A 26,580-nucleotide genomic window follows, 5' to 3' on the forward strand; every position below is an offset into this window, starting at 1 on the left:
CAGAACAGCCGTGTTGGCCCCCCAACCTCCGTCTCTCTCCTCCGTCACGCTATTCACAAAACCTACAACACGTGTACGGCAATCACGTTTCCAGACGAGTCCTGCCCACCACTTATTAAACAAATATTATTTTGTTTTTCTTAATAAAATAAAACAAATTCAAACAAAAAACCGCCTTTAGCTATTTTTTAATTTTGGTCTCGCAGCAAACTCCGAATAAATAAAAACAGAACAAAATTATTGTTTTTTTTTTTGGGAAAAGAACAAAATTATTGTTTGGTATAAAAAATAAAATCAGGTTTTTTTATTTAAAATAATTTTTAAGATTGACATAATTTCTTATTTTAGTTCATAAGATTTAGGTTCAACAGAAAGTGTCCTATTTAAACATTAAATGTAATGCTAGAGAGATTAAAATGTGTAGATAAAATTTTGTAAACTAAATAATATGAAAATAGATGATTAGATTATTACTTTTTTTTAACAAATAATATTATTTATACTAAAGGGAATGAGATGAGCTTAACCTCACAATAAGCTAGTAATAATGTGATTCAAACTCGCATTTAGCAAGAATCGAATCTAAGACATCTTACTTATGAAGAGAAATACTATAAGACCGTAGTAATAAGTGGCATTTTATTATTATTTAAACGTTGATAAACATGATCATTTTTATTAATGACACGTTATTTACTTTGTAAATTTTGTCTCTAAATTTAATCTTCCTATCATTATTCAAACGTTAAATGCATGGTTTTTTCAAATTAAAAGAGAATTTTCCAGAAGAATCAAAATGTTATCGAATTAATTACAGAAGCAATTTCTATAGATTTTAAATTTATGAGATCACAGTAAATTATTATGACAATCTGCCGATTTAACCAAAAAACCATAAAATTACTCTCCCGCGTATAGAAAAAGATCCCCCTTAAAATGCTTCCACCGAAAGTCTCTCCATATTTTTCTCTCCTCCTACTCTTCCTCGTCCCAATTAAAACTCCCAACATTCCTCCTCCTGACAAAAATTAAAATCCCCAATTTCTCTCTCTTCCAAGCTATCAAAACCCACAGCCCTGACCGACGCGATTACCCCCGGTTCGATCTCATCTCGGCATCCCATGATGCCGGGGAGCGAAGAACGACAGCCGCTGCTGGCGCCTGCGCCGCCGCAGCAGCAGCGTATCCCCGACAATGCCCTGTTCGGGAAGTACGAGCTCGGCAAGCTCCTCGGGTGCGGCGCCTTCGCCAAAGTCTACCACGCCCGCAACGTCCTCACTGGCCAGAGTGTCGCCGTGAAAATCATCAACAAGAAGAAGCTCACCGGCACCAACCTCATGTCCAACATCAAGCGCGAGATCACCATCATGCGCCGCCTCCGCCACCCCAACATCGTCAAGCTCTACGAGGTCCTCGCCTCCAAGACCAAGATCTACTTCGTCGTGGAGTTCGTCAAGGGTGGAGAGCTTTTCGCCAAGGTGTCGAAGGGGCGGTTCTCAGAGAATCTCAGCCGGAAGTACTTCCAGCAGCTCATCTCCGCCGTCGGGTACTGCCACTCCCGCGGGATCTACCACCGCGATTTGAAACCCGAGAATTTGTTAATTGACGAGAACGGGAATTTGAAGGTTTCGGATTTCGGGCTCAGCGCCGTGGCCGACCAGATCCGACCCGACGGGCTCCTCCACACGCTTTGCGGGACCCCTGCTTACGTGGCTCCGGAGATTTTGACGAAGAAGGGATACGACGGCGCGAAGGTGGATGTGTGGTCGTGCGGCGTGATACTGTACGTTTTGAACGCCGGGTATTTGCCGTTCAACGACCCCAATTTGATGGCGATGTATAAGAAGATTTACAAGGGCGAGTTCCGGTGCCCGAAATGGATGTCGCCGGATCTGAAGCGGTTTTTGGGTCGGCTCATGGATACCAACCCGGCGACCCGGATTACGATCGACGAGATTTTGAAGGACCCGTGGTTCAGAAAAGGCGGGTGCAAGGAAATCAAATTCTACGACGACGATTGTTCGATGGACGACGCCAAAATCGGCGGCGGCGAGGAGGAACAGAAGGGCGTGACGAGCCTGAACGCGTTCGATTTGATTTCGTTCTCGGCCGGGTTGGACCTGTCCGGGTTGTTCGAGTCGTCGAGCGGCAGCCCTGCGGAGGACGGTGAGCGCTTTATATCGGAGGAGACGGTGGAGAAGGTGACGGAGAGAGTGGCTGAGTTTGCCAAGGCGGAGAAGTTGAGGGTGAGGAGGAAGAAGGATTGGGGACTGGAGATGGAAGGGCAGAATGGAAATTTATCAATCGCTGTGGAGGTTTACAGATTGACTGATAATCTGGTGGTGGTGGAGGCCAAGAGGACGGGCGGAGACGCCGCGCCGTTCAAGGAGATGTGGAAGAACAAGCTCAGGCCTTATCTGATTTGCCCAAATGATCAAAGCATCTCATCGTCCATGTCTTCTCCGTCGTCTTCGTCCTCCTCGCTCGCTTGCCCAGTCAACGAATGCTGATCGTGGGTGTCGAACGACAGGTCGTTTTCTGGAGTGGCAATTAAAATTAATCAAGCAATTAATTAATAAAAAAATGAAAAAAAAAATTGGTGATGGTTTTGCTGTGTTTGTACTGGGAAATAAATAAAAAGAAAAGATTACCAGCCGTTCTTGTAATCTGGGGTTAATACTGGGATTAGTGAGAGGAGATATATGTGTATGTATAGGTGATAATATATAGCCTTTGATAGGCCTCATCAACAGAGGATGAAGGGTTAGATTTTAATCGAATCAAAACTCCCGACTCTTTTTGCAATGCATCTTGTATAATTGTATTAATTCATTCTTTTTATTATTTCAATTTCTGTGTTTGTATTTGCCTGTTCGTATTAATTTCTTCGCCGTTAGTCTAATGACATGTTTATTTATTTAGAGCAAGGTCAAGAAGTTTCGATTTCTAACTTCTTATACGAAACTAAAAGTCTCGCAACAAAAACTGAGATTGAACACCGGAAAACTCGTAATTAAAAAGTCTGTCAATTAAGGATTTTGGTTGGTTAGGGCAGGTTGATTACATACGTTTTCATTTTCTTTCTCGATTCATGACTTCGTCCATTCCGAATAAATAAACACGATATCGAAAAAATGGGAATCCCGCCTTAAATTTGTTAACGTGATGTTCACATATTGGAATGGCCTACCTAGTTTTAAATTGATTTAAATTGGTAGCCTAGCTGTAAATTGTGGGCAAAATGATTAAAAAATCACATGCAGTAGCCGGACCGGACCAATTATTTGATCCAGACTGGTGGGAAACTTGGAATGTTTGCCAATTTGCAAGATTTTAGGAGCCAATTTCATGTGACACAGTGCTCTGCATCATTTTTTTATTTATTTTATTTGTTGGAGTGACGTTTTGATGCATTGTTTTGTGTTAATTGCTTCAATAATTCATCAAGAAAGTGATTAGGTCAGGGAGCAATTATACGCAATGATACAAGAAGGGACATAAACAAATTATGGGCATCAATAATGAAGCAAATAAGTTCAAGGAGAATTGGCAAAGCAATTTTTTTCAAAAATGAGACTTTCTGCCACCTTATAGTTTAGCGTTAATTTTTACTTTAACGTTATAAAATATTAGGCAAAAAACATGAGATGATAGAGAATGAGTGCATAGAATCCACTTATCATTTCTCTCAATTCAAGTAAAGAATAGAGAGTAATTGGGAGAATGGAGTTGGGAGGAAGCTTGCTCTAGATTCTATGACGAGAGAATGAAGCTTAATCAAAAGAAATTTTTGTGAAGACGTGTATATAGGGTACCGCACTTAATTGAGACCAAATAGAGTGAGTCAAGTCTTTTAGTGAGAGGTGTCGGACGATTGACGTGATTTGGAGTGCCAAACCAAGAATTTCTTAGCGAAAGAACATATGCATAGTACAGTACTATCGTTGTCTTACTTTTATCTTGTCCATGTGAATATGGAGTTGTGGTTGTCTAATTAGAGGTCGAGGAATCACAAGCAAATGAAACCTCTAGTCGCCTGTCAAGGAGAAACGTATAGATCTGTCCAGATTGAGGACCACCTAATTCCAACCTAATTCGTATTCTCAACCATACAAAATATGTATTTTTTTTTTGTCATTGGCTCGTGAATTGAATGATTATGTGGTTCCCATTTTTCACGTTTGGTAAAATCAGTAATGAGATTATCAAGCGTACCACATGAGTTTATCAAACTTGTGATCAGAGACGGAGTCATGAAGGAGCAAGGATTGTCCGAGGTTTATTCTGACATTTTTTACGCATAAAAGTTTAGTGTAATACTTATGATTTTCAAGGTTTTTTCATAGACTCAGGCAGTGGCGGATCCACAGTGGGGTCATTGGGGTCGCGCGACCCCTTGGAAGCCATGGAAGCAACCTTCGAGACCCCTTGGAGATGGTGGGGCGACCCCTGGTGCGACCCCGTTGCCGTTGGAGTCGTCGGTTTTCTGGGCAGGAGGACGAACGAAGAAGACGAAGGCGCTGTGCGCCATTTTTGATTTTGAAAAAACCTGGGCAAAACGACGTCGTTTTGGCCCAGGAAATTTTTTTAAATGACCTGGCCAAAACGACGTCGTTTTGGGCCAGGCCGAAAAAAAATAAAAAAAAATAAAAATTCCCACCGTGTCCCTCCCCATCCCAGCCCTTCCTACCCGATCCCTATACAATTAAAAGCCCCAAATTTTCATCCTTCAACCCTAACTCAATCCCCCCAAATCCTCAACTCCTCTCCTCCATAGCTGCTGCCGCCCCCAACGTGAACTCCATCTCCTCCCTCCTCTGCTGGCGGCTCCAACTCCATCTCCTCCCTCCTCTGCTGGCGGCTCCAACTCCATCTCCTCCCTTGGTTTTTATATTGTGATGTGAGTATTTATTTTGAATATTTTGTATATGTAGAATATATTTAATTAATTGAAATTCAATTCATATTTATCTTGTGAGTTTTTATTGTGAGTTTTTATTGATGGTTTGTTTATATTGATGATTTGTTTATATTGTGAGTTTTTATTGGTTTGTTTTTATTGATGGTTTGTTTATATTGTGATTTTTTATTTTCATTATTTTGTATATGTAGAATGCAAGATGAGATATTTAATTTAATTGAAAATCCAATTCATATTTATTTTGATTATGTTTATGGTTTGTTTATATTGTGAGTATTTATTTTGAATATTTTGTATATGTAGAATATATTTAATTTAATTGAAATTCAATTCATATTTATTTTGATTATATTGATGGTTTGTTTATATTGTGAGTTTTTATTTTCATTATTTTGTATATGTAGAAATTAGAATGCAAGATGAGATATTTAATTTAATTGAAAATCCAATTCATATTTATTTTGATTATGTTTATGGTTTGTTTATATTGTGAGTATTTATTTTGAATATTTTGTATATGTAGCAAGCATTATTATGGAACGGTTTTTTAAGAGAAAGTCATCATCGGGTTCGGGTAGTTCGAATAATGTTGATAGTTCAAATACTGTTGGTAGTTCAAGAACTCCAAGTTCAAGACAAAGTCAGTTAGATGATGTTTTGGGTAATCTTCAAGCGGATCCTGGATTAAGAACTCGAATAATAGATTATGACGCTAATATGAGAGATGAGGTCCGAAGATTATATCTACAAAAAGGACCTTGTCAACCTAGAGGTCATAATTTCCCAATAACTAATATGTCGGGAATTAATCGACGCTTCATTCCCCAATGGTTTGATGAGTTTGATTGGTTGGAGTATAGTGTATCTAAAGATGCGGCATTTTGTCTCTATTGCTATCTCTTTAAAACCAATTTTGAACAAGTGGGTAGTGAAGCTTTCACTGGAGATGGATTTAAGAATTGGAAGAAAGGGAGAGAAAGATTTAAGATGCATGTTGGACCGGTTGGGAGTGTTCATAATAAGGCTAGAGAAGCTGCTACAAATTTGATGAATCAAGCTACACATATTGAAACGACAGTGAGCAAACACTCTGACCAAACTCGTAAGGCTTATCGCACATGCTTGATTGCTTCAATCAAGTGCACTAAGTTTTTATTGCGACAAGGTCTTCCTTTTCGTGGCCATGATGAAAGTGCCACTTCAAGCAATAGGAGAAATTACTTGGAGTTATTGCAATTCCTTGCAGATAATAATGATAAAGTTAGAGAAGTTGTGATGGAAAATGCTCCGGGGAATCTCAAATTACTAGCTCCTTCCATTCAAAAAGAAATTGTGAATTCATGTGCCCTTGAAACACTTGATGCTATCATGGATGGTCTAAAAGATAAATTCTTTTCAATATTGGTGGATGAAGCACGTGATGTGTCTGTGAAAGAGCAAATGGCTATGGTGTTGCGTTATGTGGATGACAACGGGCATGTAATTGAAAGATTTGTGGGTATCCAACATGTTACCGACACTACTTCAAGTTCACTAAAGGATGCTATTGACACATTGTTTTCTCGCTACGGTTTGAGCATTTCCAAGCTACGAGGACAAGGTTATGATGGTGCTAGCAATATGAGAGGTGAGTTGAATGGCCTTAAAACAAAGATATTGAGAGAACAACCTTGTGCATATTATGTTCATTGCTTTGCTCATCAACTTCAACTAGCTCTTGTTGCCGTAGCAAAGAATAATATAGACATTGCCTCTTTTTTTGCAACGGCTAATAATGTGGTTAATCATGTTGGAGCATCTTGTAAGCGGCGTGATTCACTTAGAGGGCAACTTCAAGAAGAGCTTGTGATAGCTTTTGAAAATGATTGTCTTATAACGGGGCGAGGCTTAAATCAAGAAACAAGTCTCAAACGTGCCGGTGACACACGATGGAACTCACACTATGGTACCTTGATTAGCATCATTTCTATGTTTTCATCCGTGGTTCATGTGCTTCAAATGGTTATTGATGATAATCCCAATGAAAGTGCGGGTGAAGCATATACGTTAATGAGAGTGATACTTACTTTTGAGTTTGTGTTTCACCTTTTCTTGATGAAAGTCATATTGGGACTCACAAATGATTTGTCACAAGCATTGCAAAGGAAAGATCAAGAAATTGTGAATGCAATGGCTTTAGTGAAATCATGCAAGGAAAAGCTATATTGGATGAGGAATAATGGGTTCGATGCATTGGTTGATGAAGTATCTTCTTTTTGTGAAAAACATCATATTGATGTTCCTAACATGGAAGAGGCATTTATACTTCCAGGGAGGTCAAGGCATTATGCTCCAATAAAGACAAATCGTCATCATTATCGTGTGGAGCTCTTTATTTATGTCATTGATGAGCAAATTACGGAGTTAGAGGATCGCTTTAATGAGGTAAATACCGAGTTGCTTATTTGTATGGCATGTTTGAGTCCGAAAGATTCATTTGTAGCTTTTGATAAACCAAAGTTACTTCGTCTTGCTCAATTTTATCCTCAAGACTTTTCGGATGAAGATCGTTTGGCACTTGAAGATCAACTTGAGATTTATATTCATTATGTGTGTTCCAGTAGTGATTTCTCTCAATTGGAAGGGATTGGTGATCTTGCAAAAAAAATGGTGGAGACAAGGATGCATCAAGTATTCAATTATGTATATTTGCTCATTACATTGTCTTTAGTTTTACCAGTTGCAACTGCTTCAGTGGAGAGAGCATTTTCTGTCATGAATATTGTTAAGGGTCCACTTAGGAACAAAATGGGAGATCAATGGTTGAGTGATAGCTTGCTTGTTTATATTGAGAGAGATATTTTTGCTTGTATTGAAAATGAAGCTATAATGCTTCGTTTTCAAAATATGAAACCTCGTCGTGGACAATTATAGTTTGTAATATTGTTTCCATTATGAATTATGAATGAAAGTACTATGATTTCATTTTCAATATGTTTTTCCATCCTAAATTTTTATTTGAACTTTTACACTGCGACCCCTTGGGGTAAGATTCCTGGATCCGCCACTGGACTCAGGGCCCTAATCCGATGTTTTTACTGATTTAAGGTTGGTGGCTCCTATGGAGTTTAGGTAATTCGTTGCTTGTGAGTTTGAGGAAGAGGGAGAGAGGAAGAAAGTCAGAGAGGCTTAGGGTTTAGGTTTAACTAAGAGAATGATGAGAATGACACAATAAAAATGCAGCGGTATGTTGCTCACCACATGTCAGAGTAATTTTTTGCAAGATTAGGAGTGCGTTTCCGATTTAGACTTTTGAGCCTCTTTACGACTAAAATTCTGACTCCGCTACTGCTTGTGATGGGGAGAATTTCGTACTCTTGGCAACCTCGTTCATGCAATATGCAATGCAATGCAATGATATCCTATTACTGCATAAATTAAATTCAGAAAATCTAATTGTCTTGTGAGAAGTGTCGTACGGTTGACATGGTACGAAGTGCCATACCAATAATTTCTCCTTAGCTGTAAGGGCATATGGGAAAAGAACAATTACTTAACATTGTAAAACTTATATTTGTCCTCGTCTTACTTTTATCAAATCTTATTTTCTTTTAATTTGTACGAGAACATGGAGTCGTGCTTATTTAATTAGACCGTCTAATTAAACAAGCACGACTCCACATTTTAGGCTACTTGTTCTTTAGAGTTGTAATGCGTATGACAATTTCATTCTTGAATGGCCCAATTTGTAAATCCAACGGGCCGTAAACACTAATGTGAGCAGTCGTCTCGTCACTCACGCTTTTACTTCTCAATCAGGGTTTAGGGTTTAAGCGTCCATGCCAAACACTCGTTTCTCTAACAGAGAGAACTGTCGCTGATTGCTGAAGCACTGCTCCAAATCCCAAGTCCCCAATTAGGTCTTTGCAGCGATCACAGCGCCTTTGAGAGGCTTCAGGCTTGGTCGAAAGGAGGAGTCTGGTGAGTCCCAAATGAAATTTCACATTTCAAGTTTCTTGCTTTATCCAAATCGGGCAAGTGGGCACATTTGGTATTGGATTACAATCCAAGTCACGGTGCCCAACCGATGGATTCGGCGTGGGAATCTCCCTATTCGAATGCCAAATCCATGGAAACAAACATAGCCTCTGTATTTTTATTTATTTATTGCAAATGGCTTTTATTTCTCTTTGTAGGTGATACTTTGTGCAATTAAATTGTGAACATTTCTGCTGGAATTTATCTATCGAGTGTAATTTCTGGCTTAAAATGCTACTGGAAATGGGATTTATTGTTTATTTCGCGTATGTTTTGTAGGTCGGATTCATACGTCTGCTTGAATTTCAGTATATTCAGGCGGTGCTCTGAAGTGTGTGCTAAATAGGAGGTTTGCCTTGTAATCTTGGGATTGGTTTTGGCTTCTGAGTATTTTAATTTTTTGCTTGGTGGGTTCGATTTTTGAGAATTCGGGGTATTTAATCGAGTGCTAGTGGTTACAGCATGTCTGCAGAGGCTAAATTAAGGTTTAAGCTCAATAAGAAACTCAAAGCATCTATTGGAAGGCCCAAGTTTCACAGTGATGGAAAAAAGGATGATGATAATAGGAAGGGGAGCTTTAATAAGAATGGGATAAAGTTTCATAATTCTGAGGAAGGGAGTCGTGGAGATCTTGATAAAAGGGACGATTTTAAAACCATGAATGGTGATAGGAGAAGAAAGAGAATCTATGGTGACCAAGACACAGATCGGGATTCAATGTCTTCTAGAAATGGAGAGGCACCTTATCGGAAGTCTTTTTCTAGGAAAGGACCGAACCAAGTAAGGGATGATTTTAATAGTGAAAGGAACGATACTAGAGCTCCTTTGCGTCCTCGCTCTAGGTGGGGTTCTAATGATTTGGGGAACACTGAATCTGAAACTAAACGTTTTTCTCCTAGGAGTCCCAGAGAGTCCAATAGAACCAAAAGTAAGAATGGTTTTGGTTATGAAAAGAACGGCAGTGAATCTCCTTTGCGTCCTCGCTCTAGGTGGGGTTCTAATAGATTAGAGAATGCTGATTCTGAAACTAAACGTTTTTCTCCTAGGAGTCCCAAAGTTTCCAATAAAACCAAAAGTAAGGATGATTTTGGGAATGAAAAGAACGCAAGTGAATCTCCTGGGCATTCTCGCTCTATCTGGGTTTCTAATGGATTAGAGAATGCTACTTCTGAAAATAAACGTTTTTCTTCTAAGGATAGAGGTGCAAAAGTTTCCAGTAAAACCAAATATAAGGAGGGCGATAAGATGGAATCTGTTAATACCGATGGTGGTCAGGCTAGTGCACTGAAGAAACATAACAAAGTTAAGCCGGATAAGAAAATCTTGAATGAAGAATCACGGGTGATAGATGATCAGCCAAAGAAGAGGAAGCGAATTCGATTAGATCCTAATGATATCTCAAATAAAAGATTTGATGATACTATTGTCATAAACGGTCAGTTTATCAATTACTTCCATTTTTTTGTTCTTTTTTATATAATTTGAATTTGTATCACTACTACTAGTATTTTATGTGTTTAAATTTTTAACTAAGTGTAGAGTTTTTCATTTTCTTGACACCTTGTACTTTTCGTGTTCCCCAGAAAGCAAAAAGGAGAAGGAAAAAGATGAGGAGGAAAAAGCTGAAATCTCAAAAAATGCACAGTTTCGTGCAATACAACCTAGTTCCTCAATCCTCTCTTATGTGGAAGATAATGTAATTTGTATGCACAGGTCTTTTGATGTTTGGGATATATGCTTTTCGATTATATGTCTCTAAGTGTGAAGGCTCTCTCTATATTCTTACCGTTCAGTTCTTGAAATATAACTCTAGTTTTTTTTTTTTAAATTATTATTTAAAGTTGTTAGGTCGTAGACGCTTGATAGAGTTGAGGAGGGCAGGCTACAACACTGAGCTTTCTGCCCCATTGGATAATATTCCTTCCTCTACCAGCTCAGAAAGAGAGAATATTGAGGAAAATGTATGTTTATACATTTCAATTTTAATATATTTTTCAGAACAAGCTTAAATCTATATAGTATTAGGGTGACCCTCTATTTACTGTTTTATGGAATCGCATTAATATGAACCTTTACTACTTTTACAGATATTTAGAAATAAATTGACATTTTTTGCCGCTGCAAAAGTTTCATCATCATTTCCACCTCCTGATCTTCCAGAGATTGCATTTGCAGGTGTGTTTTGATTCCCTCGATGCAATCCAATTAGCTCTACTTTTGTATCCCTTTCTTAGTAGTTTAATTGTGATCTGATTTATGAGTTCATAATATTAAGTATGTTCAGTGGTTTGATCAAAACTTTATTGTGGTAAGAGACAATGAGTGATTTTGTTGGCTTCTATTTGTTTTTTCAGGGAGGTCAAATGTCGGGAAATCCTCACTACTTAATGCACTTACTAGACAATGGGGTGTTGTACGAACGTCAGACAAGCCTGGTCTTACTCAGGTTACAATTTAGGCTTTTGTTGCTATGATTTCGTTAGCTGTTCAGTTTGTTGATGACATATGTGCTTCTTCTGCAGACTATTAATTTCTTCAATCTAGGATCAAAGCTCTGCTTGGTTGATTTGCCAGGGTACGGCTTTGCTTATGCTAAAGAAGAAGTTAAGGACGCTTGGGTGGAGCTTGTGAGTGACAACTTTAAGTTCTCTTCTTTTCTAAGTGGAATCAGTCTAACTCTTATATGTGCCAATATAATTGTTTTCTTGGACGCTTTGAGATTTGCAGGTGAAAGAGTATGTATCCACAAGAGTTGGTCTAAAGCGAGTGTGTCTACTTATTGACACAAAATGGGGAATGAAGCCAAGGGATCATGAACTCATTGACTTGATGGAAAGGTACCAGTAGACACTTCTATAAACTACAATTTTAATGACTGTTGGGATTGCCGCATCTGTTACAATGATTTTATGTGGTGGAAGAAATCACACCTTTATTATCTGCAAGTTTGGTACTCGTACATATATGCATATACACACAGAAATATTTTTACATGTGCATTCTGGAACTGTATGGCTCGCACTCAAGTTTTATGATGTTTAGTACTTGATTTACAGGGCTGAAACTAAATATCAGATTTTATTGACGAAGACGGATACAGTTTTCCCAATTGATGTGGCACGTCGTGCAATGCAAATTGAAGAAGTGAGTGTGGCTTATTTATGCTGAGAATATATAGCATATAAGTAGATTTTCTTCCGTAAGACTACATTTTCAATACAACATATTTGATCTTGCAGAGTCTGAAAGCAAAGAAGTCTTTGGTCCAACCTGCGGTATGCTTTTCTTTGATCAGTTGATAAGCACAAGCAGACTGTTTATGTGTATCAATACATAAATGATACAATCACTCCGAATTTGGTTCTTATTTCAGGTGATGGTGAGCTCGAAATCTGGAGCTGGTATTCGAAGTTTAAGAACAGTGCTAGCAAAGATTGCTCGTGTTGCCAAAGTCTAATATGTAGTGTCAGGTAAATTTTGCTTCTAGAACCATTTGTTATGTCATACCATTAGCTCTTCATCCAGAGCTCTTCATCCAGAGAGGATTCAAGTTCGTTCTTCATAACGTGAATTCATCCATGTTAGGTGGTTATGTACTTCTTGGCTGTGGCGGGCTGCTTGTACGATTGTTTTGGCTTGGAAGCCGAAAGTCCCCAACTCATGGAGATGCCGGATGCGTTCAACGCAGATTGTTCGCCTCCACAGATTGAGCAGTTAAATGAGAACTAGTTTTGTAGATTCTAGTTTATTTATTTCAAGTTTCAAATTGAAGGATCTACAGAGTTATAGGACCATTTGATCGTAGACATTTTTAACATAGTTTCAAAAGGCTTTTTGGGCTGATTGGTGCAAAATGCAGCCATGGATCACGCGTTCTCAAGTGATGCCTTTGACATACCATCGTCAGTCGCCGGCCACGATCATAGTGCAGCCATTGATGGTCGTGAGTTCCACTGTCAATATCAACTGCTGCGCTATCCGGCGGCTGCACTATCGTTTGATCATTTAAAAAGGATAGTGGGAAACCAGTACAATTGCAACATGGTAGACTTTATTGGATAATGTACCAAGAGTTGGGAGTTGTAATTGCAAATGTTAAATCATTATGCAGTCCTTTTTTTATCCGAAATAAATTTTGAGATTGGCATAACTCTTTATTTTGGCCTGTGACAATGAAATTTAATGGAAGTGGTTCCTGAGTTTCTTCAGTATAAATTATTTTGGTCATTTTGTAAAATATTTGTCAATATTCTTGTTAAATTGTCATGTGAATAACAATAACCATGTGACTACTTTTTAAGAGTATTTTTGTTAAATGAACCCCTCAACTTAGCGAGAATATTGACAGAATTTTCACTGAATGATCAAAATGATTTAGACAAGCTTAGAAACTATTTTTATCGATTTTTATTGTCAATGATCAAAATGAGAAGTTATGCAATTTCATAAACAATTTTAGCTATAAAAACCAAGTTAAATACAAAAAATCCCACCCAACTCAATTCTAGCAAATTTTTTTTTTAGCTAAGTTGATTAAAAGCACTCAACCTAGATTCCCCAACTAATCTTTATCCCAAAAGTCATCTTGAAGCAATTAAAAATAAACAAATTAGAGACATGTGTATCTGGATGTGTGTGTGTCTGGTCAAATGCAATTATCGCAATGGGATCCAAAGTTCCCAACTTTTTGAATTGGTTTAAGGGAGATGATTCATGACCTCAAATTCCATAACCAAAAAAAAATAAAATTGACCATTGCTCTCACCATTGGCATTCTTCAACTGCACCCTTCCCACTCCCTCCCTCCCTTTTCATAACCAACACGCATTTCTTAATCCTCTCTCTCCTCTCATTTCTCCTTTCTCTCTCTCTCTCTCTCTCTCTCTCTCTCTCTCTCTCTCTTTCTCTGTGCATGAGACTGAGAAGGAGAAATGTGTCCCCTCCGACTGATTCTGATATTCCTCTCCGCCACCCTCGCCGGCTTCTTTGTCCTCAGAAACCTCAAATCCGATGACCCCAAATTGGAACCGCCTCAAGATGAACAAGAAACCCACCATTTCCAAAACCCCAACAAATCTCCCGACCGATTCTCCAAGGTTCCCAATCCATTTTCCCCTTCAATTCTTACCCAATTTCAGTTTTTTTCTTCTGGGTTTCTCTCCGTTTTAACAAATTTTGCTTCTTTTTGTGTGCTTTTGCAGGTTTGCTCCGCCGTGGAATTCGGGTTCTGGACCGTCGTGGACATGGCCAGCGGACGCTACCTCTGGAGGCATTTGTCGTCGCCGGCGGCCGCGAAGCTGTCGGATTGATGCTGTAATTGATGGGAATAGCACACGAGTCCAGGTTTGAGATTGACTCGTATGAATCTAAGATGTTGTAATTTTGGAAGGACCCAATTGAAAAAAAAAATCCAAAATGTTGTATGATGTTTGCAAATGGTGTGCTGTAGCTGTAATTAGTACTATCCAGAAACAATGTCAATCGAATTTGTATTGTAAAATTGCTGTTTTACACTATCTGGTTCTGGTTTCTGTATTATCTAATAAAGTGTGGTGTGGGGAAATTTCACTAAGACATTATCCACCTCTATAAAGCTAAGGCTCGCGAACTTCGGCAACTTTCATACATTATACTTTACCTTGCTAGTGCTATTTAAAAAGAGAGCATGTTGTCAGTTATATAAGAAAGTCTCTTACTTTAATCCATTCGAGTGTTCATTGATCGATTAGAATAGATACTATACTTGATGTTAATGAAAGGGCCGAGAGAGGATTTTATGAAACGCACATTTAGAACGTCGAAGGTTGGGATACACGCTTGCATGCACAAACATAAGGATCATTTGTCTGTTTATGGTGATGGATTTTCTGTGTGTTTTCGCAGTTAGGGATAATGGAAATTGTTGTTTGCTACGGCTGCTGGTTTATGGTTAATCGAGTTTGTGATTTCGGCTCAATATAGATAATCTTTCTCTTACATGCCCACATGCACATGTGTAACCAATGCTGTTGTCGTATCCTATGAACTAATGTTTGTTGACGAGTGTTAGGGCATCTGGAAGGAAGTGTTTGTGATACCATTCTTGTTACTGCTATTTGAGATGTGGATTCTGTCTTCTCTTTTGCATGCTTGCTATGTGACTATTTAGGCCAAGATTCTACGTTTCTGGTATTCTGGTTGCAGACTGTTGATGCACTAGTAATGTGTAATCTTTTTCCGTCAAATGAATTGGAATATGACGCTTTTGTAGAGTGGTTTGCTCGTTAATGCTTCTCTTCCTGTATCTTCCCCTCTGTGTCTGTGTTGCCGACCTCAAATCCGATAGCTGTTGTTCCCTTAGTTGATGTCTTCTGAGTTGAAAATAGTAATGTCTTTGTTGCAATGAGCTCTTTCAATCTTCAATTCCACGAGCTTCGGATCATTTGACTTGAGATCATCGGAAAGATGAATGCTTAGATTTTTCATATTCGTGAGTTTATGATGCATTTCTATTAAGTTGGATCGCCATTCTCTTTCCTTTTGCAATCACCATTTCGTCTTCATTACATTACTGTGATGTAATGTTTATCTGAGGATAATGTGAAGAACATGAACCAACTAACCAAGTGTAGATGACAAACTTAAGGATAATGTTAGACCTACTTGAGCTTACTGACAGATAATTGACTTTGTATGTGCAACTTATCACTAGCATGGCCTTGTATTTTCTGTCGAAAAATTGTTTCGTGACGTCTCTACCGCTAAATAGGAGGTTAGCTTGGCAATTCTATACGGTATCTTAAGATTTGGATGGCCTGGATTTCAGTTTCTGTAATGGTAGCAGTAAGTAAACTCATTATGTACCTGACATTGGTATTGTACTTTCATTCCTTGACGAGCTGTTGGAGGAGGTCCATCAACGAAAATTCAATGGTTCCCGGAGCATCCTATACTTTTGGGTTTTTTACCGTTAGATATTTGATTAATATATCGTTGACCAATAATCTAACGGTTATTAGTCGTATAGAATTCCCAGGCATATACTAGAAGGACTCGGCCAACAATCTACATGGAAACTATGGAGTGAATACTCACAGTTGAGTAGCCTAGTTTTTGTGCTTTAATTGTGCTAGGTTTCCTGGCTCGGGGATTTGAATATATTGTTTTCTTGTACTTTTGGGTTCATTATTTCTCCTGATTGGCCAACCTTTTGACGAAATATTAGGCTGCTATTGGTAACTGATGGGTGAGAACACGACCTGACGTACCGTTCTCACCGACACACCAAATTTCATAAAATAATTGACTAATACTAAAATTAAAAAATAACAAATTTTTAATTAATTATTTTATGACATTTAATTTATTGAATCGTATTTTCGGTATATTGAAAACTTTCTCAGAGTGGTTAGATGATGCATTCAAGGGGACGGACTTCTTTTTTTGATTGTAAGTGGATGGATTAGCTAAGAGTGGAATAAATCAATTAATGGACTCATTCCCAAGGAGGATGTGACACATTCAAATGATCCATCCATCCACAACTTGATTGATTCAACTCCTCTCCCTTAAATAAATTCAGAATAATGCTCGTTAGGAACGGTGGTCAACTTTTATCAAGATAAGAGCAAGTCCATCCTTAAAAAAATACATTAATATTCAGTCTATTTAATCCATTCAATGAACAGTGATATATCCCAATGAATAGTAATAGGTTAAATGCATCTCCATTCTTAAAAAATGCATTGGCACAAAGTTTAAAAAATACGCTGGCACAAACGATATCCATTCCTACAAAATGCGCCGTCACCCACCTCATTTAAAATAATATTAATTTTTTTTTATAAAATAATAAATAAAAAATAGTTTTAATTTCAAATATGATTTTTAACTAATCTCGTCACGCCACGTTTATTATCATAATAAAATTACATAAACTCATTAAATAAACTTAAAAAAACACACTAAATAAACTAAGAACTTAATTGTTCCACCACAAGCTCCTTTTAATTATCTTGACCTTGTTGCAATCCCCATTGGTGTTCAATCAATTCTTCCTCGAGATTGACCAATTCTTCCTGTTGTGCCAACTATCTTTTCTGTTGCTCCTCAAACTGTTTATACATTTTCCTTGAAGAAGACATTGTAAGAACTCAAGATTTGAAAACGATGAAGGACTCTCAGCTAAAAAGAAGGATTGATTTCGGTGTGAGGCATTTGTCGTCGCCGGCGACAGCGAAGCTGTCGGATTGATGCTGTAATTGATGGGAATAGCACACGAGTCCAGGTTTGAGGTTGACTCGTATGAATCTAAGATGATGTAATTTTGGAAGGACCCAATTGAAAGAAAAAAAATCCGAAATGTTGTATGATGTTTGCAAATGGTGTGCTGTAGCTGTAATTACTACCATTCAGAAACAATGTCAATCCAATTTGTATTGTAAAATTGCTATTTTACACCATCTGGTTCTGGTTTCTGTATTATCTAATAAAGTGTGGTGTGGGGAAATTTCACTAAGACATTATCCACCTCTATAAAGCTAAGGCTCGCGAACTTCGGCAGCTTTCATACATTATACTTTACCTTGCTAGTGCTATTTATAAAGAGAGCATGTTGTCAGTTACATAAGAGTCTCCTACTTTAATCCATTTGAGTGTACGTTAATCGATTAGAATAGATACTATACTTGATGTTAATGGAAAGGCCGAGAGAGGATTTTATGAAACACACATTTAGAATGTCGAAGGTTGGGATACACGCTTGCATGCACAAACATAAGGATCATTTGTCTGTTTATGGTGATGGATTTTCTGTGTGTTTTCGCAGTTAGGGATAATGGAAATTGTTGTTTGCTACGGCTGCTGGTTTATGGTTAATCGAGTTTGTGATTTCAGCCCAATATAGATAATCTTTCTCTTAAATGCCCACATGCACATGTGTAACCAATGCGGCTGTCGTATCCTATGAACTAATATTTGTTGACGAGTGTTAGGGCATCTGGAAGGGAGTGTTGTGATACCATTCATGTTACTGCTATTTGAGATGTGGATTCTGTCTTCTCTTTTGCTTGCTTGCTATGTGACTATTTAGGCCAAGATTCTACATTTCTGGTATTCTGGTTGCAGACTGTTGATGCGCTCTGCTTGTAATGTGTAATCTTTTTTCCGTCAAATGAATTGGAATATGACGCTTTTGTAGAGTGGTTTGCTCGTTAACGCTTCTCTTCTTGTATCTTCCCCTCTGTGTCTGTGTTGCCGACCTCAAATCTGATAGCTGTTGTTCCCTTAGTTGATGTCTTCCGTGTTGAAAATAGTAATGTCTTTGTTGCAATGAGCTCTTTCAATCTTCAACTCTTCACGAGTTTCGGATCATTTGACTTGAGATCATCGGAAAGATGAATGCTTAGATTAGATTTTCATATTCGTGAGTTTATGACGCATTTCTATTAAGTTGGATCGCCATTCTCTTTTCTTTCGCAATCACCATTTCGTCTTCATTACATTACTGTGATGTAATGTTTATCTGAGGATAATGTTAGGAACATGAACCAACTAACCAAGTGTAGATGACAAACTTCATGATAATGTTAGACCTACTTGAGCTTACTGACAGATAATTGACTTTGTATGTGCAACTTATCATTAGCATGGACTTGTATTTTACCTGACATTGGTATTGTACTTTCATTCCTTGACGAGCTGTTGGAGGAGGTCCATCAACGAAAATTCAATGGTTCCCTAGAGCATCCTATACTCTTCGATTTTTAAACGTTAGATATTTGATTAATATATCGTTGACCAATAATCTAACGGTTAAAAGTCTCAGAGTATAGAATTCCCCGGCATGTACCTGAAGGACTCGGACAACATTGTATATGGAAACTATGGAGTGTAACTCACAGTTGAGTGGCCTGGTTTTTGTGCTTTAATTGTGCTAGGTTTTCTGACTTGGGGATTTGAATATAATCATACATTGTTTTCTTGTGCTTTTGGGTTCATTATTTCTCCTGTTTGGCCAACCTTTTGGCGAAATGTTAGGCTGCTATTGGTAACTGATTGGTAGGAGAGATTTTACACTCCAACAAGAACATGGCTCGACACATTAAATATTATAAAATAATTGGCTGATACTAAAATATAAAAATAAAAACTTTTAACTAATTATTTTACGACACTTAATTTATTAGACCGTGTTTTTGGTATACTGAAAACTTTCTGAGAGTGGTTGGATGATGCAAGTGGACGGATTAGCTTTTCTTCTTCGTTTTTTTGGGTTGGGAAGTGGATAGATTAGGTTAGAGTGGAATTAATCAATTAATGGACTCATTCCCATGGAGGATGTGACATATTCAAATGATCCACCCTTCCACAACTTTGATTGATTCAATTCCTCTCCCTTAAAAAATTCAGAATAATGCTCGTTAGAAACGGAGGTCAACTTTTATCAAGATAAAGTCCACCTGTATCAAAATATACAGTCAACTTCTGTTTTTGGAAGGGATTTGAAATCGGTGTTATAACATGAGTGAACTGATCATTACATGTTCGTCATAATAAAAAAGCTATCTAATTAAAAGAAAATCAATTAGGCCCCTTCTAAAACTAATGTAAGAAACTTGCAAATTGAGGTTTTTTAAGTTCAAAATGAGAGAACGAGGTTATTTATAGGCGATTTGGTATTGTAATTTATCAGAATATTTTTTATGATGTTTTAGAGTATAAAATACTCAAAATGTTTTAGAATACTTTAGACATTTTAAGACATTCCGGTTATTTTAACCTTCAAATCTTTGTTTAAAAATACAAAATTTAAAAATTAACGTTTAGAAAACCCCGAGTACTCTGAACCACCATAAAATTTCGGGTAAATTGCCAATTTAGTCCCTGAATTATCACCTTAGTGAAAATTAGGTCCCTAAACTATTTTTTTTTTCAGAAAAATTAGTCATTGAATTATAAAAATCTGCCAATTACATCCCTAATGTTATATTTGAAGCTACTATATTCAATTTTCCGTCAATTTAAGTCACGTTACTTGCATGTGAATCCCGGTATGGCCCAAGGATAGTTTTGTCCTCTTTTATAAAAAATCCATGTGTCTCATTGTGATTATTTTTGGCTCCACAAAAAGTACGTAGTATTATTGGGCAACTTTGCGAAGAGAATTTTTGAAAACTTTGGTACTTAAATTTTGTGTATTATTGAAAATATATGTAAACAACATGTACTAAATGTAAAACGTATGCGTGTACATATATCATGGAGTTTTAAAAACATCATATATAATAAGCAAATTGTTATTAATATTCTAAAAATCTAATTGTGCACTCCAAACTTTTTATATTTAGAAAGCAAAATAATCTTATGAAGAATATATAATTAGATTTTTGAAATATTAATAATAATTCTCTTATTGAACAAATGAATAAACTACATAGAAAAATTTAATTACATAATATTAAAATATTACAGGTCCCAAGAATGAACAAACAATCTCTGAACGACTCACCGCTGCAATCACAATACTCGAGTCTCCTTCCAAAACCCAATTTGAATTAGCAGTTTGGAATTCCACTAGAAGCTCTGTTGCACGTCTAGCCGCAAGCATTTCAGCATGGGAAACCTATGTTCCCCGATGTGGGACATGTGGGACATGGAGTCTCAAAACTCTAATAAACATATGACATATGAGTGTCTACTAAGAAACTTTTCTTAACTACTTGAGTTATAAACTCGTTATCAGAATTTCTAAGAACCCGCTATCATAAATATATTGGACACTTGAACTTGTAATAAATTCATTATCTGTGTAAGTTGAATATGAAATCTCTCACTCACAAATAGAGAGAATTAACATCATTAGGCCATACCATCAGTGGTTATATGCATAATAAGTTATGGTAAACATAATTTGAACGGATGAATTTGTTGAACAAAAAACTTGGAATATGAATGTGTTGGAAATTTGAGTAGTTTGAGTAGAAATTTCTTTGTCCCACATTGGCCATTCCCAAAAGATTTTATCACTTTATAAGACTTTGTCCTTTATAGAAAGTGATTGGAGTAATATGCCTAAACCCTAATTGTCAAAAGATGGGCCTTGGGCCTCTTGGGCTCTAATAATTAAATTAATTATTTATTTTCGGAATTAATTAATTATTTTTAATTTCGAATTTAAATTAATTAATTAATTATTTTTACCAACAGACTTATCTTTTCAGATGAAGTCTGAAGTGTGAAAACGCAGAAACAAAAACACCCTTTTCAGCAAATGTCTCCCAACAGATGTATCCCTTCCTCATACCTGTTGCGAACAGGTATAATCACATTATATATACATCCATCTGCATGACATTTAGAACACAGAAAAATCATAAATCTTCTCCTGCAATCATAAACATCCTTTCTGAGAGAACCACATTAAAATTTGTCAGAAGTCAATTTTTCGGTGCTGGAATTTCTGACTTAGATCGTTGAATCCTGGTGAAGCAGACGTCCGTAGAACTACAAACACTGAGTATGGGCGAAATTTCTGTTTCAAGGACATTGCGGTACGCAAACCTCGATCTTCAAGTTGTCTGTTTTTATAATTCGTATTCTAGTTTATATTCTGTTAATTCCTATTGCATTTATTATTTATTAGCATATATAAATTATCACAGATTGTTAACTTATATCCAACAGAATGCACATAGAATAGAATGATTTTATTCCATGTGCATACTGCATAGTATGGTTCATAAAAAAAGAAATAAAATGTATCGTATATAATATAGAAAACAAGTAGATGTTCCATTGACGTACGCTGCATGATCATCCTCACCCCCAAAGGCCAAATTACGGGTTTGGTGGGTGATGGCCTTCCTTTCAAAAGGAAGTCAGCAATCACTATGTTTGTCAGCCTTTTGACAAACTACAAAAAGTCTACAATATTCTGATGTGTTAGGACTGCTCGACTCTGTCCATTGTTGCTTGTGTTGAAGCTTCAAGTCTCGCTTTTTTCAGTTACCAGTTTTTTTCAAAACTTTTATATTAAAATATGCATAAAATGCAGGTTTGATGAGAAAAAGGTAATCGGTTCCCTTAAACATAATTGACGTTGCATGATCACCCCAAAGGGTTTGGTGGGTGATGGCCTTCCTCTCAAAAGGAAGTCAGCAATCACTATGTTTGTCAGCCATTTGACTTAACTACAAAAAAGTCTACAATATTCTAATGCGTTGGTTGGTACTGCTTGACTATTTGTCCATTGTTGCTTGTGTTGAAGCTTCAACTCTTGCTTTTTCAGTTACTAGATTCTTTTTTTTTTCAAAACTTTTGTAAACAGATGCAGCTTTGATGAGAAAAGGGTTGCTTTGTTTCGGGTCTTGTTTTACTTTAGAAAACCACATTATTCATGCAAAAGAAAGATATTATTCAACTAAATTTTTTAATTCAATTTAAAAACCAATTGGTAGCGAGTATAGAAACTAAACATCGTTTAAGTTTTTATGCAAAATGTTTGATTTCTCGAAATGGACCTTCGACCTTCGATTATGTGCATATTAGGCGCTTCGACTCAAACACATGAATTGTGTGTTTTGATACCATATTAAAGTTCAACTAATAAACTCGAAAGCATTATTCATGAATAAAAATCCCAAAATTGTTTAAATTGTTGTTGTATTTGAACCACAATTGTTAACAGTTCTGCGTGTTTGGTCAACAAAAAAAAAATGAAGTTGTAATGAAACATTCCCGGTACTGTTCACTTTTAACGAAAATAACATTTTTACGCTAAAAAATCACTCATGATACTATTCACTTACAACATCTTTTTATCATTTTAATTAAAACTCAAAATTATCAAATCTTTTTTATTAGTTTCCCTAAAAAAAAAAAAAACTCTTGATTGAGTGGGTTTGATTATAAGAATTACATTTTCTTTTCTTTTTTCCACCCAAGAGACGAGGACAAGCTAGCTATCTTATCCGACAACATAACTTGTTTTCAAATACTGTCAAAACCAGTCGTATGAAATTATGATTGATGCATGAGGAAAGTTTAAATCTTCTCCACTCAAAATTTGAGACAATACTTGGCTACTTAAAGATTAGTAGAAACTCTTACTTAAAATTTTTCAAACTTATTCGTTGTCAATTTATAGAACTTCGTGTTTATAATAAGAACCGTTCATATTATAAATCACCCTATAAAGATCGTCTCTGCAAAAAATCAATTAAAACTAAGATTGTTTAGTCATCAAACCATTTAAAAATAAATGAACGGTATTGGTAAAAACATTATGAACCGTCTATGTACTTATTATAATAGATTGACTAAACGACCTTAATATTAATTTTTTTTTCCAGATATAATCTTTACAGTGTGATTTATAGTATGAACAGTTCTGATTATAAACACAAAACTCTATGATTAAAACACTAAAAATTTTGAGTAGGTGTTCGTACTCATTTTTAATAGCCAAGTATTGTTCTCAAAATTTTATGTGGCATTTTTGTCACCTATCTCAGAGTTTGACACCTGTTATTAACTCTACTTTTAAACACCATAATTCTCTGAAAAAAAATTAAAAAAGAAAAAAAATAAAAAGTTAAACCTAGAAGCCCAACCGTTCCTGCCCACCCCCACTCCCACTTCCACTCCCACGAGTCCAAATCTTCTGCACCCAAAAACTCATGTGACCTCTCTGTGCCTTTGATTTTATTGAGCATGTCAACAGTCACACCCAATCAAATCAAGCTTCAAGTCTCGAGTCCCAAGACATGCTCAATAAAATCAAAGGCACAGAGAGGCCACATGGGTTTTTGGATGCAGAAGATTTGGACTCTACCACCATGCTGATGGTCCTGGTTCTTCACATTACATATTTGTATTTTGTTTTTTGTTTTTTTATTCTTAGTGTTTTTAAGTGAGTTAAATAGAGTTAACAGTTGACAAGTCACAAAGATTTTTGGGGGCAAAAGATTTGAAGTCGTACTAGCATTAAGATTAAATAAAAAATTAACCATACGATATACGATAATTGATTAGGATGTAAAGATTCTTAAGATCTCACAATTTGAATTCGAACATGATCCAAATCCGTTTAGAATTAGGATTAGGGGTGGTCAATATTAATTGTTTTCTAAGTTAGAAGTTCCTTTTATAAAAAAAATTGTACACATCACATGTGTGAGCGTATTATATGTCACAATTCAATACATAACTCATGGCACACGCAGCAACCAAAAAGAAAAGGACATACATCTCACCATTTCCCATTCCCACCAAGTCACTCCAATCATTTTTCTTTTTATCCTACACCAAAAGGCATTTGTTTGACCGAACCATGTATACATAACATCTTAGGAAGGCTGCAAACAAAAAGAAAAAATCGAATATTTATCCAAAAAGAGTATGAAACGTTCCAAAATATTCCCGTTTTTTATATTTATTTACCAAAATTATGTTTTGCAATCAAGTTTTGTATTTTATTGTTAATTTTGAATGCACTTTGTTTATTGTTTTTATGTTAATCGTACACTTATATATTAAAAATAAAAAGCATATATCACAAAATAAACTGGATTGATATATAAGCGTATACGGTATACCAAATATTGAGAAATAACAATAAATTTGTAAGTACGAAAAAGTTCAAGAATATTAAAAAACTTGTAATAGAAATGAATTTCTAAATCATGTTTCAAAATTTCTGAGATTATCTGAATTCAAATATTTTAAAACTTTCGAATTTAGAAATTGTGATCTGATATGACTTAATTCTACAATTTAAAAAAAAATGAAAACGTTGTGTTTCCAATTCATTCGTCAGACAATCATCCCCAACTGATTGAACCTGATCAAACTGCCCAATAACACTATCAATTAACTTTCCAGAGGGAGGCTGAAATACCTCTGTGAGTCTTCCCGAATCTCAGAAGAATAGACTACTGTGACGAAACCACCAACTAATCCCCTTTAAAAAAAATTAAATAAAACTATCTTTCTAGGGCTTCGAGCTCAACTCATCTATGGGAACTCTCTATTTTTAAAATTCAAACGTAAGATCTTTCACTTACAAATAAAAAAGAATACTATTAGACTGTAGTACTAAGTGGCTGTTATAATGCATTACATACTCTAATGTTCATTTACCATAAATGTATTGTGTTTGCGTTGTATGAAATAATGCTAAACTTAAACCCAATTTGTTAACCACCAATACCTATAATTTATCGTGCAAAATGTTATCATTTTATTGCGTTGTATATATCTATCACGTCAGCTTCTGACTTAGATGCATTCAATCCATGAAAATCGAAATTCACTTTGAAATTTGAAGATTAATTTGGTACATAAAATAATTTACCAAACAAAGATTTAGTAAAAAGTGACTACAAATACAACCAAAGGGTAAATAATGTATGAGAACCAATACATCCTAAAATACACCTTGTATACGGTCAGAGGGAAGAAATCACTGGACCGTAGTACTAAATGACATGTATTTGTTAAAATCCACAAAAATTCACTTCACTCATTCAATTCTTCCATTTTTTTTCTTCCTACCTGCAACCACTATTTATTTTCATTTCCAAATTTTCATGATGTCAAACCATCGTATTAGAAAACCTAATTGGTCAATGATGAAGATAAAAAGGAGTTGTGGTGAAGGTCGTTGACAAGAATGGGTTGGTTGTGTTATTTTTCATTATTTATCGAAATTTAAATTTGGAGGTTAAATGTTCATATGTTGAGAATTATTACCTCAAAATAAGTTAGGTGACACGCACATAAGGCTAAATTAAACGGCAATATGAAAAACTAAATGAGAAAATTATAGCAATGGTCTCTCAACTTTAACCTTAACAGGAGAAATGATCCCTCAACTTTAGCCAAATTGAAACATAGTTTAGTAATGTTCTTCCGACATGGCTCATTTTAACGGAAGTTTTGACGAAGTTGACGAAAAGAACCATAGTTATATGTTTTGGTGAGTTAAGGAACAAATGGTAACATATTTTTAATTGATGGAGCATCGCTCCAATTGGATTAAAGTTGCGGTACCATTACAACTTAAATGAGATAAACCCCACCAGTAAAAGCAATTTACATTGTAACAGCATCGTCGTCATCCTGTCGAAGTTGAGATTTTGTTTGAACTGTTTAATTTGAGATGCAGATACCCTCCTTGGCAAAAGTCTTTGAATTGCAGATTTGCGATGGCAAAAAATAATAAGTAGGTGATTAACTAACTTGTAGCTAATCGTGCTATATGACTGTAAGTACCAGAAAGAAAAAACACGATGAACCAACTCCGGAGTTGAGCACAAGTTCACAAACACAACAAACTCGTATCCTAAATCCCATTGCAGCTGAGCAATATATAGCGTCAAGGAATTATTCGTAGATCGCTTAACCGTAGCAAGAGCACTCTCAGGGAACAATCTCTTTCTCTTTTTCTGTCCAGGAGTCCATTTCTATCTCTTTCTATTGTATTACTTCTAGCTAGAACTGAATGCGGGAAATATGGGAAAGCATCTCTTGATGTATTTAACCAGAAAAATTGTGATGCTTCCACAATCTCAAGTGATTTAGACCCTTTTGTAGGTACATCTAATTCCCATTCCGTTTGAAGATCGAAGGGAAGGTATACGAAACAAATGGCAATGGCTTCG

The 26,580-nt window shown here is 36.3% G+C and overlaps 4 protein-coding genes across 5 annotated transcripts; all 4 read left to right on the forward strand.

Moving 5' to 3' along the window:
- Positions 1 to 949: 949 nt before the first annotated feature.
- LOC126616560 (CBL-interacting serine/threonine-protein kinase 11-like) lies at positions 950 to 2,850 on the forward strand. The gene has a single exon (XM_050284633.1). It carries the CDS (start codon positions 1,122 to 1,124, stop codon positions 2,508 to 2,510), a length of 1,389 nt encoding a protein of 462 aa, XP_050140590.1. The 5' UTR covers positions 950 to 1,121; the 3' UTR covers positions 2,511 to 2,850.
- Positions 2,851 to 6,134: 3,284 nt separating this feature from the next.
- LOC126614744 (uncharacterized) lies at positions 6,135 to 7,892 on the forward strand. The gene is made up of 2 exons (XM_050282399.1): positions 6,135 to 7,345; positions 7,525 to 7,892. The coding sequence occupies exons 1-2, from the start codon at positions 6,197 to 6,199 to the stop codon at positions 7,525 to 7,527; spliced, it is 1,152 nt and encodes a 383-aa protein (XP_050138356.1). The 5' UTR covers positions 6,135 to 6,196; the 3' UTR covers positions 7,528 to 7,892.
- A 777-nt stretch (positions 7,893 to 8,669) lies between these two features.
- On the forward strand, positions 8,670 to 13,153 carry LOC126614193 (uncharacterized). 2 transcript variants are annotated; one of them, XM_050281778.1, is made up of 13 exons: positions 8,671 to 8,881; positions 9,218 to 9,780; positions 9,928 to 10,373; positions 10,522 to 10,634; positions 10,780 to 10,899; positions 11,026 to 11,113; positions 11,293 to 11,384; positions 11,461 to 11,565; positions 11,666 to 11,775; positions 11,995 to 12,082; positions 12,178 to 12,213; positions 12,312 to 12,408; positions 12,524 to 13,153. In XM_050281778.1, the coding sequence occupies exons 2-12, from the start codon at positions 9,401 to 9,403 to the stop codon at positions 12,393 to 12,395; spliced, it is 1,662 nt and encodes a 553-aa protein (XP_050137735.1). In that variant the 5' UTR covers positions 8,671 to 8,881; positions 9,218 to 9,400; the 3' UTR covers positions 12,396 to 12,408; positions 12,524 to 13,153. The 2 variants fall into 2 exon arrangements, with proteins under 2 accessions (XP_050137734.1, XP_050137735.1); XM_050281777.1 differs by having other exon boundaries at positions 8,670 to 8,881; positions 9,218 to 10,373.
- Positions 13,154 to 13,659: 506 nt separating this feature from the next.
- On the forward strand, positions 13,660 to 14,510 carry LOC126617301 (uncharacterized). Its single transcript, XM_050285324.1, has 2 exons — positions 13,660 to 14,034; positions 14,140 to 14,510. The coding sequence occupies exons 1-2, from the start codon at positions 13,870 to 13,872 to the stop codon at positions 14,245 to 14,247; spliced, it is 273 nt and encodes a 90-aa protein (XP_050141281.1). The 5' UTR covers positions 13,660 to 13,869; the 3' UTR covers positions 14,248 to 14,510.
- The last annotated feature ends 12,070 nt before the right edge of the window (positions 14,511 to 26,580 follow it).

This window comes from Malus sylvestris, chromosome 3, assembly GCF_916048215.2.
Source record: "Malus sylvestris chromosome 3, drMalSylv7.2, whole genome shotgun sequence".
NCBI classification, from domain to species: Eukaryota; Viridiplantae; Streptophyta; class Magnoliopsida; order Rosales; family Rosaceae; genus Malus; species Malus sylvestris.

Coding starts and splice junctions, on each gene's coding strand:
- LOC126614744 (XM_050282399.1), top strand. CDS start 6,197: ATGGAAAATGCTCCGGGGAATCTCAAATTACTAGCTCCTTCCATTCAA.
- LOC126614193 (XM_050281777.1), top strand. CDS start 9,401: ATGTCTGCAGAGGCTAAATTAAGGTTTAAGCTCAATAAGAAACTCAAA. Junction 10,635..10,779: donor TCTCTTATGTGGAAGATAAT/GTAATTTGTATG, acceptor TATTATTTAAAG/TTGTTAGGTCGTAGACGCTT. Junction 11,385..11,460: donor ACAAGCCTGGTCTTACTCAG/GTTACAATTTAG, acceptor CTTCTTCTGCAG/ACTATTAATTTCTTCAATCT.
- LOC126617301 (XM_050285324.1), top strand. CDS start 13,870: ATGTGTCCCCTCCGACTGATTCTGATATTCCTCTCCGCCACCCTCGCC. Junction 14,035..14,139: donor CTCCCGACCGATTCTCCAAG/GTTCCCAATCCA, acceptor GTGCTTTTGCAG/GTTTGCTCCGCCGTGGAATT.
- LOC126616560 (XM_050284633.1), top strand. CDS start 1,122: ATGATGCCGGGGAGCGAAGAACGACAGCCGCTGCTGGCGCCTGCGCCG.